The sequence below is a fragment of the Coenobita brevimanus genome, chromosome 87 (assembly GCF_032717465.1).
Source record: "Coenobita brevimanus isolate Jiangsu-jjx chromosome 87, ASM3271746v2, whole genome shotgun sequence".
NCBI classification, from domain to species: Eukaryota; Metazoa; Arthropoda; class Malacostraca; order Decapoda; family Coenobitidae; genus Coenobita; species Coenobita brevimanus.
Window position 1 is genome coordinate 26,939,946 of NC_137040.1, and position 17,595 is coordinate 26,957,540.

Sequence of the window (17,595 nt, forward strand, 5' to 3'; positions counted from 1 at the left end):
AGGGTTCCAGAGGACTGGAAATCAGGTATAATTGTTCCTCTGTAAAAGGAAAAGGGGAGAGAGAAGTATGTGGTAACCATAGGGGTATTTGCCTTCTTAGTGTGACTGGTAAAATATATGGTAGAATACTCATTGATAGGGTTAGGCATATGACAGAGGAGCTAGTTGGAGAAGAACAAGGGGGATTTAGGAAGGGAAAAGGGTGTGTAGACCAGATATTTGTTCTAAGATGTTTAGTGGAGAAGTATCTAGAGAAGGGAAGGAAAGTGTATGCTGCCTTCATGGACTTGGAGAAAACTTATGACAGAATTGATAGGCAAGGTATGTGGAAGGTATTAAGAATATATGGAGTGGAGGGGAAATTGTTGAGTGCTGTGAAGAGTATGTATGAGGGAGCTAGGGCTACGGTGCGAGTGGATGGTGAGCTGAGTGAGTTCTTTGATCTCAATGTGGGACTGAAACAGGGGTGTGTAATGTCTCCATGGCTGTTTAATATATATATGGATGGGGTTGTAAAGGAGGTTCAAGGTAGGGCAGTGGATGTGGGGGTGGCCCTAATGAATGAGGGTGAGATTTGGAAGCTTCCGGTGTTGCTGTTTGCTGATGATACAGTATTGTTGAGTGAAGATGAATGGGAGTTGCAAGGTGTGGTGAATGAATTTGGGACAGTGTGTAGGAGGAGGAAGCTGAAAGTTAATGTAAACAAAAGTAAAGTTATGGTGTTTGAGAGGAATGAAGTCACAGAGTGTGCAGTGAGGTTGGATGGTGAGGATATGGAGAATGTGAGTGCATTCAAGTACTTGGGTAGTGTGATGAGTAAGGATGGAACTTTGGGGGATGAAGTAAATGAAAGGGTACAGCAGGGAAGGAAGGTTGTTGGTACACTGAAAGCAGTGATGAGAAATAGGGAGGTGAGTATGGAAGTTAAGAAGTCACTGCATGATGGTATTGTGATCCCTACCCTGACGTATGGAAGCGAGGCGTGGACCTTGCAAGAAGGGAACAAGTCAAGAGTGAGAGCAGTGGAAATGAGTTACTTGAGAGGAGCATGTGGAGTGACGTGGAGGGACAGGTTGACGAATGAAGAAGTGAAGGAACGTTGTGGGGTAGATGTGGATGTGGTTGAAAAGATTAGGAGAAATACACTGAGGTGGTTTGGACATGTGGAGAGGATGGAGAATGAAAGACTGACTAAGAGGGTGTATGTAGGTGAGGTGGAGGGAGGTGGAGGGAGGGGTAGACCGAGGATGAGGTGGAGGGATGGAGTTGAGAGGTATATGAGGGAGGGGGGGTGAGTTGGGGGGAGGGGAGTCAAATGGTGGGTGACAGAGTGACTTGGAGGCGTTTTGTCTGCGGCCACCCTTTGCGGGATTAGGGTGTCGGGCTATAGATAGATAGATAGATAGATAGTTGTTAAACTTTGACATGGCTAATTATACAATGGTAAAATTATTCTTATATGCATTTTATTGTTTAGTTTGAAAGTGTTAGCCAAGATGATTAAAATGGTGGTAAACATGACATGTTTAAAGTATATTACAGTTTGGTAATTAGATGTCAAAGCAAATAAGCAAAATGCATGGTCACCCCTCTGGCTCAGAGCGCCTCACACAACATTATGAAAATGAGCTGATTGCAAGATATTTATATCCTGAAAAATATTTCATGTAACTACAACATATCTATTAACATCAGTGCAAGTACAGTACTACTACTACAACCTACATACTGTACTACAATAACATCACTACTGTCCTGTAATATTATATTACAATTATATTACTACAATGACTACAATTATAATTACTACATTGTCACAATTATGTCACTTTTATAATATTATGTATATTACTTAATTAGCTTACAAGTTGATTGTAATGTGTATATAGTATGCATTATATGCTATGACAATACAGTACAGTATTTACTGTCGTTGGTATGACAGCTCTGCATGACCGAGTGATATGCAGACATTATATAGGCATTAGTATACATCTCATAAAACAATGTACAGGATGTAGTGTCTGCTAGAGACATACACAGCTTCTCACTAGGAATGTCAATCCACATAATGTATATCCACAATCTCGTTGTCCCAGACCATCAAAAATTCTTAACATGTGGTGTATCTCAAACAAGAATAACCAAGAATTTCATGACGTATTCAAACACAAGAAGTAATCAGCCCTAGTCGCTTAGTCCACGTGAATGAAAATCTACTAGACACTACATCACACACGCACATATCCTCTCCAAGCTGTATATAAAGTTGGAGAGATTCCCTTCAGATCAGGAGGGGTTGGAGAGAAGGCCGATAACATGAGGGTCTGCTAGAAGGCTTTGCCATTATGCTACGTCAGGCTGTAACTCACTTTTCGATTTAACTGTACAATAAACTCCGTAACCCAAGAGTGCTCTAACTCACCTCGCTGATACACAAAGGAGGAAAGTAAGAAAGAGAGAGAGAGACAGAGGGACCTACCTATTCACTCTAGCCAACGACACACCGTGTAATAAGCAGCAACAAGTTTGAGCCATACTATGTCTCACGATTTTATTCCGGCAGTGCTCCGACAATCTACAACCAACCTCATTATCTCCCTACAAGTACCTGTGACCATGTTATCGAGACTACCACCACCACCAAAACCCTATTTTACCGACAATCTCAAAATGGTATACTACTGCCATCAAATGCAAGATATTTCCCTGTGTCATCCATACTAAGGTTGTCAATAACACTGAGGAGGTAACTCACAGACTGCTCCTTCGTGAAGAGTTTCCCCTTGGGCACATTTTTGTGGTAGGGACGGGAGAGGTCCGTGTCCACCGTGCCTGCAATAAAGAAATCCGACATCACATATTAATTTACCGTACATATACATATATATATATATATACAGAATATATAACTATCTATTGCCAGATGCCTTAATCCCATAAGGTGTGGCCACAAACAAATACCCTCCATGTCACCCTGTCCCTCGCAATATCATTGCACCGCTTCCAGCTCACACCCTCCTCTCTCATATACCTCTCTGCTCCATCCCTCCATCTCATCCTTGACCTCCCCCTCCCTCTGTAGTGCTGTCCTCCATGATGTGGATCATGCTGTGTGGGCCAAATCTGCAACTGGGGAATGTGTCATCTGTAATTCCACCCAACCCAAATCTATGCTGGTAACTAAGGATGACTGGGTGATATCCTGATCTAAATCCTGCTATGTGCACTCAATCAGCTCTATTTAAGGATATCACTGATCAGTGGATGTCAGGAGGGAGGGGGCTTGTAGAACAGTGTTCTGATCAAGATGCTAAACAATAGTGACCTGCACATGATATGAGTACTGTATGTAGGTATTTCTTCACTATTTATGTTGGAGTTCCTGGAGGTGGAACTTTGCTGGAAAGTTTGGTAATGTCTGTGTGGTGACTGTATTACATATGGCAAGTTGTGTTGTGTGCCTCCGTCATATAATGACACAGGTGTTGTGTGTTAGCCCAGACTTGCCAAACAGAGCTGATTACCACTCATATCAAGTTATTCTCTAACAGACTTTTCATTCAAAGTGCAAGTACAATGGTAGTGGTGCAGCCAGTGATGATACACAATGTGTTGCTCTGTATGATGTACAAGATGTTGCAATGGTTTTCAGGTAGGATAAGGGTTCATAAATGTGAGCTGGAGTCAGGATTTGGGGGACTTCAATACCATAATTAGTTAATGAGTGTGTGGCCCATTTAATTTGGCAAACTTGACTGTTTTCCCTCTACCCTTTTTTTCTTGATCTCTGGACCCCATTTCACCTCATCCTTGAATGGAATGTGAGATCAGGATGATGATGATGATGGTGCAACAATATGAATTAATTATCCTCTCACAAAATAGTAAATATGGCGTAATAAATAGGCTATTTATATCTCACTCAACATCACTATCCCCATTCAAAGCTGCTATGATCACTGCCTACAGCCTGATGCCATATCCTTAAACAATATCTCCTTCAGAGTAGCCATATCTTAAAGACCTTTATGTCTATCCTGGCCCATAAACCTTATATGCATCTCAACTAATATATGAAAGAAAGGCACAGACATCTGTAAAAATACAAGCTACATCTGACGTTTCTAAACTTTGCTAATCTCATTATGACATTAATTCATCTATCACACTATTCACAAAACATTTTCTGAATTTCTCATATTCAAGAAAAGAGTACTTACAATGCCATAATACGATAATATATTTATCATGCATGACATTGCTGTCCATAATCCATGCTCAGCCAATGAAAGACAGAGGGATGTGACTCTTAAGAGACCTAATGAAAGCTTGCCTTCATGAAAGAACAGTTAAACATATCTTCTGCAGGATGGAGTAGCCAACAACATGCAGTCACAGGCAGGAAAGTAAAGGGTGAAGCATTCACCTCCAATCTGGGTACAAAAACTTTTCCTTACAAAACTGAACTTGTTCCAGCTCACAGTTTATATCAACAGGGATGAAAAGAAGTACATATATCTAGTTTCTTATAAACCTTGGGGTTATTGCTTAATGAGCTCTTCAAAACAAGATCATTGAAGTGTTACCTGGGTGGAGGGCCACGCAGATCACTTTCTTCCGTCCACGTCCCAACTCAATGCTTAAGTTTTTCGTGGCCATGTTCAGCGCTGCCTTGGACATTCGGTAGCTGTACCACCCACCAAGACCATTGTCTGTCAACAGAATGATATGGATAATTATTACATTCCATTGCAATCATGCTACCTGAGCTCCAATCCCATTTATAATAAATGATAAAATTTACTACACAGTGCTACTTTTACTCTAATGTGGACTGAAATTGCCATCTCTCCATCTTCAGTGTTAAGCTGTACAAACAGATTAATACTAGAATGTGATGCTAGGCATGAAGAAGTGCTATGGAAAGAATGTACAGCCAAAGCAGTGTGCTTTTCTGCAAGTGATCTAAGTGAAATATGCTATGAAAGAACAAAAATCTGGGCCAAGTTAGTGTAATAGACCTGTGACAGTCCTGAATGTAGACCTGTCAAAGGGAAAAAAAGACAGCACCTGCAGTGATGTATAAAAACTAAAAATGCTATACTGTACTATACAAAGATAGACTAGGGTTATTCAAAATTTGTAAAAAAAGAGAAAAAAAATGACATTGCTGAAGACATGCCCCATCCACTCAATCTACCTCTCCTCATCATAACACCAATACACTCCAGTCCCACCCTACCTCTCAACTCTTCTATCGTTGATCCAGCCCCCTCAGTCCTTGCACACAGGGACGCACTGCATATCCACCTTATCACTGTCATTTCTGTACGTCTAAGCCTGCATCTTCCTTTACTGCCCAGGTCTCACTACCAAACAGTATTGCACTCCTAACACACGCTGCACACAAAGATCCTTTGGCATGTAGGGAGTGCCCTCTCAATGTCGGGAGAGGCAAAAGCTCCCTGAACTTCTTCCAACCACTTCTCATCCTAACCACAGAGCTAGCTCCAGCCCCACCTCCAGTTCATGACATGTCTCCCAAATAACAAAACTCTTCCACACACTCAAGAAACTCACAAGCAAGTTCAATCCTTTCACACCTGACAATCTCCACCTGCTCTCCCTGACACGCTGCACATATAAAATCAGCATTATCTCGCAGTCTATCTCTAATACTACTGCATCTCTTATGCACCCACTTCTCACAAACACTGCACAAGATAAAATTACATCCAATGCCCTTGTGGCAAATTGCACATAGCCACTCTCCCTCATCTTTGACAGTACTGCTACCAACCATAGATATCATCACTTTTGTACTATCTGCATTTACTCTTAAGCCCTTGTGCCCCATACCATCTCTCCACTTCCTAAATCTTTCCTCTGCCTCCCTTTCATTCACTGCAATCACCACCAAATCATCAGCATACAACATCTCCCATGGGAGTCCATTTCTGAAGTCACGTGACAGGGCTTCAAGTACCATGATAAACAACAAGGGACAATGTACACCAACATTCACGGAAAACTCATCACTCAAATTTCCATTCACTCTTAGCTGGGTGCGAGCATCCACATACAAGGCCATAACCACCCTAACGAGCCACTCCTCCATCCCAAGCTTTCTCATTGCCCACTTCACCACCTCTCTCGGGACTCTGTCAAAGGCCTTCTCCAAATCAACAAAAACAAAGTACAGTACAGTTCTCTTTTCTTTCCTGTATATAATTTTCCTGAAGCTGTCGAACAATGAATATGGCATCAGCGATCCCCCTGCCTGGCATAAACCAAACTGCATCTCATCAATATTCACTCTTTCTCTAACCATACTTTCCAGAACCCTCTCCATTATCATTATTATCTGATCTAAAAGCTGTATACAATATAATTTCCTGTTTCCAGGGCATCACTCTTCCCCTTGTAAACATTTACAATTACACTCTTCAGCCAATCATCTGGAACAACACACTCATATAAAATCGTATTTATCAGGTCAGTGACTAACCTCACTCCAGTATCTCCTGATGATGGGTGTAAAACACAATATTAATACAAATACTCAATCAAAATCTAATCAAAAATGCAACTGACTGTATTATTTTCCAGAGGATTATCATAATTTCCAAATACAGTGTATGGAAAGCTGTACATCTACCGCACATAACAGAAAAAATATCTAATCATTCTGTTGTAAGCCATCAAACTATTATACTGCATGGTTGAGAACTAATTTCACCTAATTTTTCACCTCTTCTGCTTGTCATTTTTCTGTGTTGGTAAATATTTCTCAAATCAGAGCGGTCTGATATGTTTCTCTGCCTATAGATGATGTTTTTTGTTACATGCGTCAGGGAGAAGAGTGACACATGCCGTAAGTGTTAAGTAGATGCATTGGAACAGTACATTAACTTTTTTCTCTGACTTTACAGGTATAGCCTACTCCAGATACAGTATTTCTCATACTTTTTTAAACAACATACCATCCATCGCTGGGTGTCACTCACCAGAAATTGAGCCCACTCTGGCTGACATATTAACGAGGACCCCTGTGTGAGCATGCCTGGGGTCCGGGTGCTGCTGGCCGACTCTCCCTGTCCCACTCTGAAGGAGTGGACTGAAGTAGCGGCCCATCAACAATGGACCAAATGTATTGACTGCAAAGGTCTCCTCCAGGTTCTGTGTGTGAAATGGTAGTAGCTTATAATCATGTACCGGTAACAGTATAGTGGGAAATGGTAACAGTCATTTCAAGATTACCATTTTCAAGGTGTAGGAAATTGACGCTATGCTACAATAATCCAGTAAACCGCCTGTTTTGTTTTCCTTTCTGCCCTGTTTCTGTAATGTAAATTCAAACACACTTCATACACAAACTGATCATTCCACAATAAAATTGCAGCACCCAACAAATAAAATGAAAAGTTTATCTGTATACAGGAATCTACTAGTATCTATCTATCATCTAATTATTTTTTGCCCCATCAAGAGCACAGGGAACTGGGACATGGGTATTCAGTCCTGACATTTAAGGCAAGGCTGACCTGCCTTGCTCTGCCTTGAGTTGTATTATGTGGGCAAGAAACCCCAGCCACTACTCAAATGGAAACTTTTACAGGTACAGTACTATCAGTTGGAGCACTTTACCTCACAGAATCATAAGGCATTCATTTGGTTATGTGGTTATCAGTCAGCACATAAAATGGTTTCTTGGATTACAGGAAACCATTTGGCTTGTCACTCAGTGTGACACCTAAAGGTTGCAGTACACCCACTAAAAAAATCATCAGCACTCTTTAAGAGTGATAAAATATGACACACCAGATGAGACATCTGAAAACAAACTCCTGGGTTAACATGCCTTAGGCCCATATTCTTAGTGGCATCACACAGGTGAAGAGTGCTGTGACGCAGCTGAAAAATGGGAAAGCAGCCAGGCCCGATGAGGTGTATGCTGAGATGAATAAGTGTAGTGGAGAGAGCAGAATGAAGTGCTTGTTGGAGATCGTGTAAGAAGGCATGGATGAGTGAAACTGTGCCAGCAGTGTGGAAAAAGGCTGTGTTTGTAGCCCTATATAAAAGTAAAGGTGAGCAAAGTGAATGCAAGAAAAATCATGGCATAAGTTTACTGTGTGTGGTAGAGAAGGTATATGGAAGAATTATTATGGAGAAAGTAAGAGAAATATCAGAAGCCCTAGTGAGCGATAAACAGAGTGGCTCTAGGAGTGGCAGAGGATGTGTGGATCAAATATTTGCAGTGGGACAGACAGTGGAGAAAGCTTGTGAGAAGGACTATAATGTATTTAAGGCATTCATGGATCTGGAAAAAGCATACGCCAAAGTAGGCAGAGAAGGGTTATGGAAGGTTCTGCGCATGTACCGTGTAGGCGATAAGCTGCTAGGTGCCATCAAGAGTTAATGATGGTAGTGATGCATTTGTAAGGGTTAATGGGCATCTAAGTGAATGGTTCACGATCAGTGTGGATATGCAACAAGGTTGTGTGACGTCCCCATGGTTGTTCAGTATGTATATGGATGGGGTGATGAGAAAAGTAAAAACACAAGTAATGGAGAGGGGGATGGCGTTGGTAATGAACGGTGATGGATGGAATATCTCAAATTTGTCGTATGCTGATGATGCAGTACTACTTCCAAATACTGGACAAGAACTTGGTAGACTAGTGCAGAGTTTTGCTGATGTCTGTGAGCATCGTGCCTTGAGAGTAAATGAAGAAAATAGTAAAGTGATGGTTACTGAGAGAGAGGGTGATTCCCAGTGCGATGTTACAGTGAATGGAGCGAGACTGGAATTGGTGAGAGAGTTCAAATACCTGGGTACAGTGATAGAAGAGAGAGGAAAATGTGCAAAAGAAGTGAAAAGTAGAGAGATACAAGGATGGAAAGTAGCTGGTGCAATGAAGGCCTTCATAAGAAACAGAGGCTTGAGTGTTGCAGTTGCACGAGACTTACATGAAGGAGTGATAGTGCCAACTTTAACATATGGGTGTGAGACTATCGTGTGGCATGAAAATGAAAAGTCAAGAGTGAGAGCGGTGGAGATGGCACTGCTGAGGAAGGTATGTGGAGTACAAAGAGTGGATAGGATATGCAAAATCTGATTCATGGAAGACATGGAGTGAGGAAGTCTGTGGCCACCAGAATCAAAGAGAGTGTAATGAGATGGTATGGTCATGTGGAGAGAATGGATAACAACAGAGTGGTGAAAAAGGTATATTTAGCCAAATTTGAAGGTGGGAGCAGACGAGGTATGCCAAGGAAAAGGTGGAGGGATATGGTGGATGAGTGTGTGAGAAAGAGAGGTTTGGAAGTCGGTAAGGCTAGGGGACTGACAAGAGATCAAGCTGTATGGATGAATATTGAGAGGAGAAGCTCATGACCATGAATTTGGCACCCCTTTTTAACGTGACAGCATCTGGACTGACTCTGAAGCTACAGAACGTGATACCGGTAAATGTTCTTGGCATATCAGATACAGCTAGGGTTCCACAGGCTTTAATGGTGAGCAAATGGAAGCGTGGCCCATTGGACTGGGGTAATTTGGACTGTCTGGACATAGCTACTACTCACCCTGCCCTAAGGTGGGAAAGGAGGTCTAGATGATTACGACGACGATGAGGAGGAGGATAATGCATTTAGTGGGTCTAAGTTGTCGTAAAAGGGATGCCTGGTACCAATTAGGAGAAATTCCATAGGTTCTGTGATTTTGTTATAGTGTAATTTTGTTATCACTCACCATTTCTGGTATCAATTATAAGTGATAACCATAGGATCAATGGGCACTTGTCACCAATCAGGCACTCGTCTTACAGTGGCCACAAAATTAAACAAACATGACTGTTCTTTACAAGCAAACATCAATGCAAAAGTGCGGTTTCTGGAAAACCTGGTGCTTTGAAAACACTCTCACACACACAGGCAACACATACAATAACTGAGAATATTTCACAAACAATTTATTCATCATCTATCCATTCTTCATCTAATCCAATATACAGTGCCCCATCAGGAGTGCATGGGGACCAGGATCCTGATGTTTACAGGAGGCTTGACCAGGCATTTGCACCTTAACAGGAGAGCTATAAATCTCAGCAACCCCTTGGCATTATGCTACATTATTATATGGGCCATGCCTAGTGAGAATTTTGTAACTCACCAGACCACCAGACATCTAAAACTGTATACTGACCTTTGGTTCCTTCTTCCTTGCATAAAACAAACAAAAACACACACACACACACACACACACACACACACACACACACACACACACACACACATACACACATATAAACACACAGCACAACAACTCACCCCTGATCTCCCTGCATGCATCAGGGAGATCAAGGGTCAGTCTTCATGCTGTGTATTGATGTGGTGTATTAGCATTATTGCCTTCAAAACTTTTTTTTTTCCTCAATGCCTGAAGGTCTACTGAGTCAAGATGCTCCAACAACAATTACACATGCCAAATTTGGGCCTCTATCACATAAGCCACAATGTGAAAAAATAATAATAACAGGTGCTAGGGCAGGGCAGGGCAGTGCTAATGTGGTACATGACAATGGGCAATGTATGTTGGCCAATAATGGCAAGGTAATGGTTTATTAATACTTTTCCCAGCAGAAAAAGAATGTACTGTATATACACATGCAATACTCTCATAAGCCTGGTGTCTCACAAATTATTAAATATGACATCTTCAGATTGAACCTTGCCAAGCTGCAGACCTCACATGTGGCACAATGAAGGTGTGCATGGGCAATGCTGTAAGCCTCATATAACGTACAATTTACACTGGTTATAAAACAACGGTGGATGAGTGTGTAAGGAAGTGTGGTATGGTAGTCGGTGAGGCTAGGGAACTGACAAGAGATCAAGCTGGCTGGATGAATGTTGTGAGAATTTCATGATCAGAGATTTGGCCCACCTTTTTAACTTGACACTGTCTGGATTGACTCTATCGGATACGTTTATGTGAAGCTACAGAATGTGGTGAAAGTTTTTGGTGTATCAGTTAGAGCCAGGATTCCGGGGGCCTGAATGATGAGTGAATGAAAGCACAGCCCACTGAAGTGGGCAAACTTAGGCTGTCTGGACGTTGCTACTCCTCACCCCGCCCTAGGGTGGGAAAGGAGGTCCTGATGATGATGACGATGATGATGATGGTGATGATATAAGACAATGACTCATGGGAGGTAAACTACCTTACAAAGAATCAGCCTGGTGGGAGTAAAGAGTGTTTAACTGGAGTTCTTCCAAAGTATCACTCACTTCCACTGTGTCCTCACCTTAAAGGACACCTCCTTCAGGCTGGTCTCACCCCGGCCAGTTGGACTAAGAATACCGCTGCAGTTGATAACGAGGTCCAGCTGTGCGGTGTGGGCCTGCTGCACATGCTGGGCCCCTGCTTCAATGGCTGTCTCACTGGTCACATCCAGCGGTACAATGCTTACCAAGCTGGGATGTTCTTCCTGGGTGTATGGACAAATCATCATGAGAAAACTTTACATAATCACTACCTTATACTTCAATACTGTCCTTAACCTCTTCACTGCAAGAGATCTCCCTTTAACTGAATACAAAATCTAGCATTTAACCTGATAACTGTTGCATTAGGATTCCTGGTGTACCCCCCAAGACCAGAATTTGCTTTTATCAGACTCAAGGAGCAACTGGACTAAATTCCTTTATATCGGAAAAAGTCCGATAAAGCCAGAAGCAGTCCAGACTACCTGACCACTTCAGGTATGTTCACCACAATAAGGTAAATAAGGCATGTTTATCAGTGTACAGTACAGTATTATTATATACATTATACAATTTGATTAATGTAGTGAAGTTATAACAAACTACAGTACCGCAATGGTAGTCAAAACAGTTTAAAACCGTTCATGCGATCTGGACTAATGTCTGATATATTGGAAAAAGTCCTGGTCAGCAGGGGGAAGTCCAGAAGTTGCTTTTATCGGAATTTCATGTTTTTCGGAATGGCTGGGGTCCCAATTAGTATATTATAGTAAGGTCTTACTGTACATACATATATACTATACCGGTATATATACATATATATATATATATATATATATATATATATACTGGTGTATATATTTATTTATTATTTATTTATTAATGAGAGAGCTAGAGAGAGAGAGAGAGAGAGAGAGAGAGACTGAAAAGCAGAATATTAGTGTACTAAAGAGCTCTGAAGAACATAAAAATTAAACAGTGTTGGTAACCTACATAAAACGATGGAACTAGGATATAAAATTCTTATTCACAAATTGTGTAAATTTATCATCATTTTCTTACTTTACTTCCTACTGTATAACAAATGAGGAAGATATCACTCAAAATAAAGTGCCATGCTATAATGCCACACAGATCAGGTCAGCTGCTCTGAGCTAATCTGGTAAAACTTACTTTCAAGACCTGCAGTGACTCGGCACTTCCTGGGTTTCTGCAGCAAGCAATGACAGTTGTGCCTGAAACCGTTATACACACTGCATAACTAGAGATGAGCTAAACATGTTTACAGTATCTTTCAGACACAGGGGTTTCCTCAGCTGACTGTAATTGTTTGGAAGCAGCCATACAAATACCTATAACTGAGACAATGGATAAGAATGGGATAAACAATATTCATTCATTAGATGTCAAAGGAATCTGCAGCTTCACCCAGTAACAAATACCAATTTTTTATTCTTTATATAGCATGAATAATAGGCCCTAGCACTCTGGGGAATGCTGTTGCTGATGGCCAATCAGGAAGATGTGCTGTACAACGAGGTAATATAGTGGTACACCTGAAATACTAAACTATCCATTGTCAATACACTCAGAATATTAATGCCTACCCTAATAAGATGGCACTCATAATCTTAGTAACTTACAAATACACCTACAGAGAGTATATTTTCATATCAAGGTTCAATAATAATGTACTGTACATATAATCATATAATACATTTAAAATGACATGCATACATCACCCTTTAAAAAATGGTTGCTCAGAAGTCAGGCTTTGATTCTTCGAAAGCTGGAATGCAACAAGGGTGACACTGAGTGGATAGATACCATTACTGAGTAGGGACAACAATGCCTGTTGCTGTTGCTGAGTAATCCAGGTCTGTCTGGTTAAGAAGATCCATCAACAACAGGCAAGTAACTACCCCTGCATAGCTGTCCCATGCAGTGAACTGATGTTCACTCGCCACAACGAGGTGCAGGGCAAAGTGTAGGGGTTTGGTTCCTTGATGGATACCACATTTACATCTCTTCCACCTACTTAACAAGGGCACCATAGTAGGCTCCATGGCACCCCATTATTTGGTTATATGGTTACAGATGCTTGTGTTAAGACCACCCTTCAGAAGATGAAACAATGGGCAACAAATACACATACAGACATACAGACAGACACATATATTGACAGATAAAATGACTTATAAACAGAGACAGAATGATAGACAGACTGAAAGACAGGTAGGTTGGTACAGACAGGCAGACAGAATGAGACAGACCAGCCGATACACAAGGATGACTAGACAGAAAGACTGACAGATAAATGCGTGGATACAATGATACAGATACAATGATGGAATGCCTTAGATACAACAAAGGGAGGTTTACTGCAGAGAGTATGGTTATGGAATGCCTTAGATACAACAAAGGGAGGTTTACTGCAGAGAGTACTGGACCATTACCCCAGCTAGCACTTAAAACCACTAGACCACCAGGCACTAAAATCATCAAAACCTATAAACCCACATACATACCTCGGTTGACCAGCACCTGACAGAACTGGAGACCAATCCCTCGGCTAGCTCCTTGTATCAGTGCAGTGGGCATACTGTAGTTTCTGGCTCTTGTTACTACTGTACTGTTATCTTCCACACTCTGAAATTAAGGTAAAAATTAAAACCTGTGAAATTACTTGAACAAATAGTATTACATGGCAAAAAAGTTACTGGGTTCATCATCAATTAATAGGGTACTGCAGCTAAAGCTTTTCAATTTACTTTATCCCTCCTGATACTTTTCATTGTTAACTAGCTCTTGTTTTCAATAAACTGTTTTCTATTCAAAATTATTTTCCAGATGCTTTTCGGGTTCATTATTTTTGCCTGTGCTCTTTCATATATAGTACATCTAAAGAGTCCTACTGAAATGTGTCATAGGCCCAGATGAAGTGAAGCATAAACAAGAGTATGTCTTTGTTTTAAGTTGCCTTTTTTAAAGTTCTTTTATGTTATGGTATTACCGGTATGTCCCCAGTGAATTAAGAAATATTGCCTATTAAAGTTTCACTGTTACCTATACAGCTCATTAGTCAATTTTGTACAATTTTTAATAGCAACAGCACTGGATGAGCAGTTAGCATAGCTGACTGTGAAGCTGCTGGCCAGTTTGTGCTGGGGTTTGAATCCTAGTGTAGGCAGCTGGTATCACTTGACTCAGATGTCCATCCACCCTTTGTGGGTTTGTTGGAAAAGTAAGTACCATACGGTACCTAGGATAAAACCCAGGGGAGGTAACTATGGTGCCCCTAGACAATGCAGTGGCCTTGTATCACATAATACTGGATGAATAACCTGCTACAGGCTCAAAGGTATATGCTACAGATATGAGCACTATGGCCGAATGCCTCATGGCATCTGTCCCCACCTTTACCTTCACCTTGTATGTAAAAAGCTGTGAAATTTAAAAAACACCCCTACTTGCAATGAGGACTGACTGTACCCACCTTACAAAATAATACCTTAAGGAAATGACTCCTCAACATTCAGTAGGGAATGCATACCTTCAAGTTTGGTGGGGTTGTGTATTTCTATGAAAGGTGAAACATAACTTGAAAAATTAACCTCCTTGGTCCAACCATGTACTGTATGTATTATTTTATTTGCAAAGTAATCCCCCTATTATCTGAACGACCATTGCCTGGACCATCCAATAACTTGACGTTGTGATGTAACTGTGTGAAACCATTATTCGTACATTTTTCCATAATATCTGGACAAAATGCGTCCGGGTTGAAATTATGGTTGCGCAAAAACTTCCGCCCAGACGGGCTGGAAATTACCCAGTGGCACCACTGTGTCTGGCTGGATAGTTAACCAAACGTCTGCAAGAGACCCCCTCACTTGGTCTCATTTCCTGCATGGTGATTGTGTAGTAAACAGCACCTCCCAGACAGGTGCTACGGCAGTGCACGTGGTGGCTTTTGTGGTGAGACAACTCGTTATTTTGCCACCCTAATGGAGGAAGTGACCTAACCTAACCTAGCTTAGCTGTACCTAATAATTTAATCTAACCAAACCTAATCTCCAGTTGGGAAATGGGAAACAAAATCCATCTTTGAGTACATTAGAGTAAGTTTCTTCCATTACACTGGAAACAAGACAATCATAAGTACAGCTTAAGGAACGTGATGTTAATAAGAGGGAAAATTTTCAGCTGGAGAATGCCATTTACTACTCTGAAAATAGAAAAATACAGAAAACAAACTGGAAGAATATGAACTGAATTAGTAAGGTCTTCCTGCTTCTTAAAGTAAAGCATACATTTACCCAGATATGAAGCAGTAAATGTCTTAGCAACTTGGACAAAACCTAGAATGTCCTCCCACAAATGTTGAAAAATTCATGAAAAGTATTAAGTTTATTCACAGTATAACTAATATATGATATCCAGTCTATAAAGATACCTAGTAGGTTAAGCTGGGCTTCAAATGTTTCTCTGAAGGTTGGTTATGTCCAGTTGACTTGATTTGTGAATAAAACTGGTTAAATTCTGTAATCAATTATGTCAAAATTACACATTCTGAACTTATAAACGTAATACTTTGATAACTGGGTTATTTTTTACATACGAAATGAAATCGTTGTATATAAGTGGAAACTCCTCTAATTTCATTCTTTTTATTTCAGCTTCAGCAATTTATAATTCTGGAAGGGATACAGTAAAGTTAAGAAAAAAAACAGTGTAGGTAAAGCTTCACATGCTGTAGGATACTCTGGCTGCCTGAAAATCAAACGATAATATGAGCTGCTTGTGTAACAACAAGGTATTACCTAACAAACTCAAATTATCATATCCTGCTTACAGAGTAAAAGCTCCTTAACAGTTCATAACATGAAATCATATGTCACAAGAACACAGCTTTACCCGTTAAATGAACCCTCCGCAAGTTACGGTAACTACTTATATCAACACAAACACGTTTAAAGAGCCTTACCCACGGCCTTTAAATCAACACAGGTGACTCAAGCGCACCTTCTCCTGACCGGTTCTGGCGAGGAGCCTTAAGTCACCCAAATGCACCCTGAGTTTATCCCGAATAGTAAGAACACTTAATGAATAAAAATAATGGATGGGATATCACTACATTTTAGTAAAAACTGGCAGCCTATATACGGTGGTAGGTGGTGGCGACCGTCATCCACTCATTTGATGTAGTGCTGCCTACTTCCTCCGTCACCTTTATCATTCTTTTTCTGCGTCTACCTTCCTCTCTTCATGTTTCTCCCATCTTTCCTGTCACTTTTTATTACTCTTCTTTCCTTTTCAGGTGGATTTACATTGAGTGACAAATCTAATGGTTTCCTGTAAGCCAGGAGACCATTTACAACTGTGGATGGTAACCATATAACCAACTCATACGTGTTCCCTACGTGTCAGCCAGTGGGGTGGCAGAGGGTAAATGCGGGACCACCGAGATATATGGGCCGTGACGTCACTACGACTGAGTATTGTGGGGCGCAAGCACCAGTGTACTGTGAGGTAAGGGCAAGATAATTCCGCTGCCGGGTCAAGGACATCTTACACCTGAAATTCCCTCAACAGTGCAGATATCTGTTCAGTGAGACCATATACAATATGACATGTTCTTGTGTTGTGCCCAAATACAAGGGAAATTACAAACAAGGGCCTAAAGTACATGTATTTGGCTTTCCCAAAGATAGTGATCTCGCAAGCAAATGGCTACGCTCCATTAAGAGACAACTTTTCACCCAGCCACCATAGCAAGGTAAATACGGCACTATGACTCCTTTTAGTTATTAAGATATGGATATTAGTCCTGTACAGACAGAAACAATGAACTTTCATAAATATAGCCATATAAGGTGGATAAGCTATAGGGTCGATTGCAGGCGAGAGGGAACATTATTTGGAGCACTCTTTTGAACATTGTCAAATTCCTTTCACTCTTGCACATAGTACATTTAATTTAATTGCCCACTTAACTCCCTTATACCTTAGTGCCATTTAGTCATTGTTTTGGCTTGGTGCTAGCTCTTCAAATTCAAACTCCTTGAGGAAGGATGCAGTGAATAATTTGCTCTATATTGTACTCAAACCCATTTCTTTTGAACCGATACATTAAACGTTGCAGCAACTACATGGAAATTTTAGCTTTAGGAGAGTATTCTTTAAAAAGTCGGAATTTATAGGATGATACGTTTGAAAAAAGCGCTTCAGAATATTTCACCTTGATTAATACATGAAAAGTAGCTGCAGGGCAGCTGGAGATGAATGCTAAGCAGAGTGCTTTGGAGGAGGAAATTAGAGAGG

General features: G+C 40.9%; 1 protein-coding gene across 2 annotated transcripts; it reads right to left on the bottom strand.

Moving 5' to 3' along the window:
• Nucleotides 1-2,668: 2,668 nt before the first annotated feature.
• LOC145410987 (C-signal-like) lies at nucleotides 2,669-13,909 on the bottom strand. 2 transcript variants are annotated; one of them, XM_080281046.1, is made up of 6 exons: nucleotides 13,800-13,882; nucleotides 12,445-12,506; nucleotides 11,313-11,495; nucleotides 7,011-7,182; nucleotides 4,590-4,715; nucleotides 2,669-2,835 (listed from the first exon to the last, which is right to left on the bottom strand). In XM_080281046.1, exons 1-6 carry the CDS (start codon nucleotides 13,870-13,872, stop codon nucleotides 2,669-2,671), a joined length of 783 nt encoding a protein of 260 aa, XP_080137172.1. In that variant the 5' UTR covers nucleotides 13,873-13,882. The 2 variants fall into 2 exon arrangements, with proteins under 2 accessions (XP_080137172.1, XP_080137171.1); XM_080281045.1 differs by lacking the exon at nucleotides 12,445-12,506 and having other exon boundaries at nucleotides 11,313-11,491; nucleotides 13,800-13,909.
• Nucleotides 13,910-17,595: the final 3,686 nt, after the last annotated feature.